The 9,158-nt window shown below is 42.0% G+C and overlaps 1 protein-coding gene across 1 annotated transcript in view; it reads left to right on the top strand.

Moving 5' to 3' along the window:
- Positions 1-7,969: 7,969 nt before the first annotated feature.
- The window catches only part of IGFBP4 (insulin like growth factor binding protein 4), a 16,165-nt gene continuing 14,976 nt past the window's right edge, over positions 7,970-9,158 (top strand). The window contains exon 1 of the mRNA XM_074261452.1: positions 7,970-8,598. Coding sequence (XP_074117553.1) covers positions 8,250-8,598 — 349 coding nt within the window. The 5' untranslated portion in view covers positions 7,970-8,249. The remainder of the gene's footprint in view (positions 8,599-9,158) is intronic.

Raw genomic sequence — 9,158 nt, forward strand, 5'->3', positions numbered from 1 at the left:
AGCAAGGGTGAACAGAGGCATTGAGGGACTGGCTGGGATGAATATCCAAAGTGACTAAATGCTACATGATTTGAAACAAACCTAGTGGGAAAAGCATGGTGACATCATAAGAATTAATATTTTCTCTATGTATGCACCAAATGTGGATTCCATATACACGTGTGTCCTTTACTTTGCAACAAGTATTATCTGTTATTATGTTCTCTAAGTGTATTTATTCTGGTCATTGATAGTGCATGTATTTGTAGGACAATGTGTTTACAGGTTTTTTGGGGGGAATATTTCAAGGCCACTTTTCTTAATTATTTCATTAAATGCCTTTGCTTTAAATTAATTTTATCCTTTGATTAGTAAAAAGAAGCATATCAGTAGGGGCTCATGAGATAGTTTTTGAGTTGGTTGTGAAGTCACAGAATACTTAAAATCTGAGGCAATCTTGTTTCAGGGATATCATGCTCTAAAGAAAGGATGCGGGTTTGCATAGTGTGACAATTTGGAGTTTGAATGCTAGTTCTGCCACTTACTCCCTGTTAATCTTGATGCCTGTTCCTTTCTGGATTCTAGTTTCCCCATCTATAAAACAATCAGACTGTACTGAAGGACTAAAAGATAACTAAAGTTTCTTATAGTTCAAAACCAATGATCAGACGACCTAGCATGTTAATTGGAATGTTTTTTCAGGTGTTACAAATGATTTCCCTAATTGGAAATTGAATTTAATTTTCAGAGATGCTATGAAACAACATTATTTAACAAGGTATCACACTTTGAATCCCACTGGGTTATTCACCCACCCAGAGTACAAAGAAAAATCTGAAACATGACTTATTAGAGAAAGCTGTTTTTTGTTTTGACTTTGAATGCTTTTCTTTTTCTTATGTTCTTGTTCTGGTATCTGAATGGAAATTGTTCTTTGGCCTGGGCAGTTTAAGTGTGATGCTGGAACAAAATGAGACACTTGTAGGTCATTAAAAACTAAACAAAAAGAGATTTATTTAGCTATAGTAGAAAAAGGATATTCAATAAGGAGAGATATTGAGGAGATCTTGAGTTACTGCAGGCAAAGTTCCTTTATCCATGATGATCCTCTAGACAAACTTCAGAGAGAAGTAATGCTTTCCCTTTCTACTTCCTCCTCCTCTTTTTTTTTTCTCCTCTTCTTTTTCTCTCTTTTCCTCCCCTCCTCCTCCTCCTCCTCCTCCTCCTCCTCCTCCTCCTCCTCCTCCTCCTCCTCCTCCTCCTCCTCCTCATCTTCCTCTTTCATCTCCTCCTCCTCCATCTCCTCCTCCTCCATCTCCTTCCCCTTCATCTCCTCCTCCTCCATCTTCTCCTCTTTTCTTCTCCAACTCTTCACTTTACTCTTTCTCTTCCACCTCCATCTCCTTCTTTGTCATCTTCTTCTTCCCTACTCTACATTTCCCACTCCTTTTCCCCTTCTCTTCATCTTCCTTTTCCAACTCCATTTCCCACTCGTCTTTTTCTTTCCTCCTCCTTCTTGTTTTATTTTTTCTCTCCTTTTCCTCCTCTCCCTCATCCACCACCTTCTCCTTCTCTACTGCTTCTCCATCTCCTCCTCTTTTCCTTTTTCTATTTTTCCTTCTCTTTTTCATCTATCATCTAATTCTCCTCCTCTGTTTTTTCTCTTCCTTTTCTTCTTTCTTACCCCTTTCCTCAGATGATAAAGAATTGACATCAATAATATGAGCTCCTAATCAACCAAAGCTTGTGAAATGTCTTAATACTTTTTAAAATTTCATTTATTTATTTATTTATTTTTGCTTTGTGTTTTGCTGATTAGGAAGGGGTTAATGACTTGCCCAGGATCACACAGCTAGGAAGCATAAAGTGTCTGAAATCAGATTTGAACTCAGGTCCTGGGGCAGCCAGGTGGAGCAGTGGATAGAGCACCAGCCCTGAATTCAGGAGGACCTGAGTTCAAATCTGGTCTCAGACACTTAACACTTCCTAGCTGTGTGACCCTGGGCAAGTCACTTAACCCCAGCCTCAGGGGAAAAAAAATTAAACTTAGGTCCTCCTGACTTCAGGGTTGGTATCCACTGTACCACCTAGCTGCCCCCTCAATATCTTTTAAGTAAAAATTAGCTTAACCTGTATGGGATGGGATGGGTAGATAATATACCTAACATAGAAATAAAACAAAATTTATACTTATATTAAATTATACTTATATCATATTATATGTTCATATAATATAATATTATGCAATATATTTGTATTATATTAAAGAAGCATCCATCCCTGCAGGGTTAGATGGAATTTGAGAAGCAGAATACTAGAGGGGAAAAAATGGTGGACCTAACGGTCAGAAAACCTAGATAGAGTTGGTTCAAAGCCCAACTCTGACATTTAAATCATGTGATTATGGGTAAATGATTTCCCTTTTTTGAATCTCAGTTTTTCTCATTTATAAGCCGAAGATAGTGAAAGATACATAGTAGCTTTAGCCCAATGCAGCTCAGACCACCTTAGCTCGAGAGATCCACCAATCTTAAACTTACCTGACAGATTTGATATGAAGGGAACAAATTAATATATTATAAATACATATTATAAACCTTAAAGTATTATATAAAAGTAAGTTATTTTCTAGTCTTTCGTTTTCAGTTCTGGATATCATATTTGAAGAAAGATTTTGTTAAACTGGAGAACATATATAATAAAGCATCTAGGACAGGAAGGGGGCTGGAGATGATGGCATTATGAGGATCTGCAGAATCTTCTTGGAATGTTTAAGGAAGGATATGATAGCTATTTTCAAGTATTCAAGAGGTAACCATATTCAGCTTTGTTCTAGAGAGCCATGGATAAAAATTGTTGGGAGTTAGGTTTTTAACTCCATAAATAAAAATTTTTCTCATAATTGATTGTTGGCAGTCATTTTAGACATGTCTGACCCTTCATGATTCCATTTGGTGTTTTCTTGGCAAAAATACTGGAGCAATTTCCCATTTTCTTCCCCTGTTTTTACAAATGAGGAAACTGAGGCAAATAGGGCTAAGTGATTTGCCCAAGGGTCACATAGCTAATAAGTGACTGAGGGCAGATTTGAACTCAGGACATTGTCTTCCCGACTCCAGGCCTAGTGCTCTGTGTACTAGGGTGCTACCTAGCTGTCCCCTCTTTCCTGATCAGATATTCCTGACTCCAAGTCCAGTACTCTATCCACTGTGCCACCTGGTTTCTCTAACAAGTGGAGCAGGCTCAAGGTAGAAAGCTCTCCATAATGCTTGGTCAATTCCAGCTCACTAAAGATCTTCCAGCAAAGGCTACATGAACACTAGTTGGGTACTATTGCAAAGGGATCTCTGTTTAGAAATGAGCATATGGACTATGCAAAAATAAGTCACACAGGTGGTTTTGGCCTGAGGGTCATAGTTTGCTGATTCCTATAGCATATTAAGATCTCATCCTGAGCTTTGTAGTTTTTTTTCCTTCTGTGTAATGCTCCTTAGTAGAATGCAAACTTCTGGAAGGCAGAAAATGTTTAATATTTGTTTTAATATCTCCAGTTTCTAAAGTTTCCTTGGAATACAATAGGTTTTTAAAAAAATTTGTTGAATTCAATGAGATGATTCAAGGCAATTCCAATGGACTTGTGATGGAAAGTGTCATCCATATCCCAAGACAGAAAGATGGAGAATGATGGATCAAAGCTTAGTATTTTCACCTTTGTTGTTGTTGGTTTTTTTCTTTTCTCATGTTTTTCCCCCCTTTTTATAAGATTTTATTTTTTACACAACATGACAAATATGGAAACATGTTTAGGAGAATAGTACATGTTAGCCTATATTGGATTGCTTGCTGTCTTGAAGAGGGGGGAGAAGAGAAGAAAAATTTGGAACACAAGGTTTTGCAAAAATAAATGTTGAAAACTATCTTTACACATATTTGGAAAAATAAAATACTATTAAAATAAAAAAGTTTGTTGAATTAAACTGAGTCAGGATAAAAATCTCCTTTCTAATTCTAAAATTCAATGATCTAGTCTGTTTAGGCAAACTTTTTCATTGTGGAATCCTTAATTACCATGATCTACAATCATTTAGATGGGAGGTCCAGAGGTAAAGATATTGATTCTTGAATCAACAGACATGGGTTCAAATCCTGCCTTGATGCTTATTACTTGTGTATCTTTGGGCAAGTCTTTTAATTTCTTGGACCCTCAACTTCCTCATCTGAAACTGGAGGGTTAAAATAGATGGCCTTCAAGTTTCCTTGGTATTTGTCAGAGACAACAAACTTCCCAGCTGCTGTAGGTCATGTGGCGGTTGAATGTTGAAGGATAAGGGAGTTTTAAAATGATGAAGTGATCCCCTCATTGGTTGCTTTGCCAGAGGAGCTAAATGATTCAGTGATCCTTTAAAAATGACTAGGTCTCCCTATCTTGCTCAGGCTGGAAGTACAAGGCTTACTCATAGGGCTAATTCCACTCTGACTGATCTGTTCCATTTCTGACTTGGGCCAGTTCACTTCCCCTTAGGTAGTCTGTTAACCCCCCAATCCCAGAAGCTCACCACAGTGATGACAAACTTAGAGCAGATGCGTAGTAGCTTTAGCCCAATGCAGCTCAGACCACCTTAGCTCGAGAGATCCACCAATCTTAAACTTCCTCGTTTGCAAGGATTTCAGGGATGTGGCTACCACACCATACCTCAAGGGTGCTTTTAAAAGGAGTGACAAGTTCCCTATCTATTGTCCTTCAGCTTTCGCGATGGCATCTGAAGACTCAGACTTTCAGCATCAAGCTGACCACTATTTTTTGATTGCTAATGTAGGAGTCTCTACACATGAACTTATACTTGGACTCTAGTTGTCTTTTCTGCTTTGTATGTCCTTTTCTGAGGGGGTGACCAAGCAGAAACCTCAAGGTGGGCTGTCTAAGATGGTGACCTTGTGAGCTGAGGTCCAGAGATTCATTAGTCCATGGATAGTGGACTAATGGACGGGTGACATAGACTGATGATCAGGGGAATTTCCTCCATCAGGGAAGATATCACCAGCAGGAGGATGACTAGGGGTTGTTTGGATTGTTCAGAAGTGAGGTGAAATGTAGCTTTGCTGATTTGATGGTCTCTTAAACTATTTAAGGTTCTGATGAGGTTTAAGTATCAGACTACCCAAAGATTGTAACAATAAATATAAAAGTATCTAAGATATAGCTCATAAGTGATGATAATTGAATCCTATTTTAAATTGTCAGTATCTGTTGTGAGTGCTCTGTACTTTAGCATTTCTTTGTCTCTCTGTCTCTCCATCTCTCCCTCCCTCCCTCCCTCCCTTTCTTTCTCTCTTCCTCTCCCTCCTTCCATCTCCCCCTCTCTTCCCCCCTCCTTCCCTCTCTCTGTCTCTGTCTCTCCCTCCCTCCTCCCTCTTCCTCCCTCTCCCTTTCTTTCTCTCTCTCTTCCCCTCCCTCTCCTTCTCTCCCTCCTTCTCCCTCCCTCCTGATCCCTCTCTCTGCCCCTCCCTCCCTCCTTCCCTCCTTCTCTCTCTATTTTCTCTGTCTCTCTCTTGTCTCTCAGAAATAAATACCTGTCCCATACATATGATTTACATTATACATTGAATACCTTTTTATCATTCCTCTTGAGGTAGATCTTGACATAAGCCAAAACTTAAAATTTAAGTAAATTGTTCTAAGGCATTCAGATGAAGGTTTTAATAAGCCAAAAGGTATACAAAAAAGGGTACCAAATGTCCCTTCTTATTAGAAGACAAATTCTGAGAACTGAACTCAGTCTGAATTTATGAGTTCTGTAGCTTCACAATGGAGAAGGAAAAGAGGCAAGGGATCAGCACTTTGGTCCAGGAAATCCTCCCTGTTAGATACAATGCTGTGTGAATAAGAAGTCCAATCTTCTCTGTATCAAGTTCTTTTATCCAGTGAACTGTCATTTCAACAATGGCCAATAGGTGTCAGCAGCTTTCAACTTTTCAGCCTCCTCCTTTGCCTTTTCCTCCCCTCCTTCCAGTCAACTGGTCCAAGGATTTAAATTCATAGAATGTCAGAGCTGGAGGGACCTCAGAAATTTTTGAGCCAACCCTCTCCTTTAATAGGGAGAGGAAACTGTAGCCCAGAGAGAAAAGTTACCTTGCCCAAGACAAAAGAACTCTTTTGTGCAGCCACAATTCTCCCTATTTCCCACCTTCCATTTAAGATGGGGGCCGGATGGTCTAAATCCATGTCCTGTGACCTCCAGCAAGGCAGTTTATGGCTGGTGACTTGATATCTTACCCAAGAGAGTTTGGGTAGGACAGGTTCTGTTTTCTACTCTAGGCTGGTTGGATTCACACCCTCTTCTTCCCCTGTACTCCCCACTCCCATTTTCACTTACCTCTTTCCAGTGCCTTGGCAAGAACCATCTTGAGAAGTCACCCAAACCAGAAGAGGGGATAGGCATGAGGGGGAAGAATTTTGTTTAAATGCAGGAGGAATCCCAAGGATTTGCATTTTCAATTTTCACCCTTTTTGAGGCGAGTGATGCGCTCTTTCATCACTGGAATGGTGAAAAACCCTGAGGTATCCTTGTCCCAAATTTTTTGGCTTTATTCACTACCAGACCTACCTCCTTTTTTGGGGTGTGAGGAAGAGAAGGCATAAAAGGGAGAAATCATAATCTAATCTCTCTGGATTACAGTTCAGTTCCTGCTCAAGGAGGCAGGGAGGCAGGCAAGTGATCCTTCTCCCCTTAGTTGTTAGTGATCCCCTCAAATTATTTTGAATTAAATTTTCTGTGGGTATCTTGTATCACTTCAGTAGAACATAAGCTTCCTGAAGCTGGGAATAATTTTGTTTTGTCTCTGATTTCCCATTGCCTAGGACACTGTCTTGCACACAGTAAGTGTCTAATAAATGCCTGTTGAATTAAAGTGGCTGGGGGAAAGAGGGGCAATAGAGAAGGAAACTAGTTATCTGACCTCAGACCCTGCCATGTCTCCAAGATCCTCTTTGGGGGAGAGCAGAGACTATTACAGATAATCTCTATTCTTATATTCTTCTACCTTCTTAGAGGCAGTTAGGTGACTCTGTGGATAAATCTGTTGGCTTTGGATTTAGGAAAACTTGAGCTCATATTTTACCTTAGACACTTAGCATTTGTGTGGCACTGGTAAGTAACCTCAATTTCCTCAACTGAAAACTGGGATAATCGCACCTACCTCTCAGGGGTTCTTGAGAGTTTCAAATGGTAACAGTATCTGACACATAGTAGGAACGTAATAAATGTTTATTTCCTGCTTTCTTCCTTCTTGGGGACGTTCTTTAGGGGTGATAAAATGGTGCTGAAAGGTTTTAAAAGGGGAAGGATGGCAATTATAGGTACTATATGCCTAAAGTCACTGGCTTGGTGGAGTGAACCATCAGGAAATTAAGTGGTCTGGACAACAAGACTCCTGGTTTTATTTCCTTCTGTGTGGAAAGAGGAGGGTTCACAAAGAATTCTAGGTTATTGGGGGAGAGAAGAGCATGGAAAGACTTCAATGGGTTTTGGGTTTTTTTGGGTTCTCTTTTTTGCCTCATTTTCTTTTTCTCTTCAACCTCTCTCTCTTTGTCTCTTCTCTGTCTGTCTCCTCTCTCTGTGTCTGTCTCTTCTCTGTTTCTTTTTTCTGTTTCTTCTGACTCTGTCTCTGTCTCTCTGTCTGTCTCTGTGTCTCTGTGACTCCCTCCCTCCCTCTCTCTCCTGACTCAAGGCTCCGAGTTCCATTCAGAACAATTTTTTTTTTCTGCTTTCAAGCTGTCCCGCTTCCTTCCTCTTCAAGAAAAGGACTTTCAGATGTTGCAGAAAAAGCTGGACAGGCATCCCTCTGGCTTCCCCTAAATAGAGCTCTCTCTCTCTCTCTCTCTCTCTCTCTCTCTCTCTCTCTCTCTCTCTCTCTCTCTCTCTCATTTGGACTCCCCCACCTCTGCGAAGGAGCTGGGGGTGTGGCCAGGGGCCGGTATAAAGTCCGGGGGAGCTGGGCTGGCCAAGCATTGCTACACTGAGTCCCCCTGGTTGACGGCATCGGGCTGAGAATGCTGCTCACAGGCCCTGCTCCCAGGCACTCTCCCGTTCGGCCAGCTTACTAAGTTCCTTGACTGTCTCCTTGGTCAGCAGAAGTCTCCTATTTAGGGTTGAACCCCGAAGGACACCTGCCCCAGCCAGCTTATTTGTGACTTCTGCCGTTGCTGGATCCACCTACCTCTCCTAACTGTTGCTGGCCCTGCTCCTCACCTGCTTACACCTCCACTAGTCATGTTGCCCCTCTGCTTTGTGGCTGGGCTGTTGCTAGCTGCTGTGCCAGGGCTGTGTCAGGGAGATGAGGCCATCCACTGCCCACCTTGCTCAGAAGAGAAGTTGGCACGCTGCCAGCCTCCCACGGGCTGTGAAGAGCTGGTCCGGGAGCCTGGCTGTGGCTGCTGCGCCACCTGTGCCCTGAGTAAGGGGATGCCCTGTGGTGTGTACACTGCCCGTTGCGGCTCAGGCCTGCGCTGCTACCCACCTCGAGGGGTAGAGAAGCCCCTGCACACGCTGATGCATGGACAAGGGGTATGCATGGAGCTGGCAGAGATTGAGGCCATCCAGGAGAGTCTGCAGACCACGGGTAAGGAGTCCTCAGTCCCCAACCTTACCTCCTTGCCCTTTGCCCCTCTACCCTCCTTCCCGCTTCAGGCCTACTTAGGTTTTATTTTTTCTCCAAACCACTGCCTGACAATTAACTGCTTCTCTTTTCTTCTCTTTGGTCTTAATGACTGAGGCTTGAAGTCCCTTAGTTATCCTACCTCTTGCCCCCAGTCTTGGGGTGAGTAAAGAAAATTTGGAGGTGGTATCCAGGCACAGTGTGGGGCAGGCACAAATCAAAATAACTACCAGAAGAACTGGGGCAAGTAGTCTGTGAAAGCCCAGGTTCTTGTGTCCTCTGCAGGGCAAGCTAAGTGCAGTGGTCTGTCAGGGAAGAGATTAACAAATCTCAGGTCTCTCAAGCTTCCCCAGCTTCAGGTCTTTGTAATAGGTCAGAGCTGCTCTGCTCTTTGTCTTGCTGCTTTGAAAGCTGGAGTATGCCAAGGGAACAATTCTGTGGAATCTGAAAGGACAAAGATGGACAGGAAGACTAGGTGGGCATACATATATGTGTCTACATTTTTGGGGGAGGGAGGAGAAGAA

Source organism: Sminthopsis crassicaudata, chromosome 4 (genome assembly GCF_048593235.1).
Source record: "Sminthopsis crassicaudata isolate SCR6 chromosome 4, ASM4859323v1, whole genome shotgun sequence".
Classification (NCBI taxonomy): Eukaryota; Metazoa; Chordata; class Mammalia; order Dasyuromorphia; family Dasyuridae; genus Sminthopsis; species Sminthopsis crassicaudata.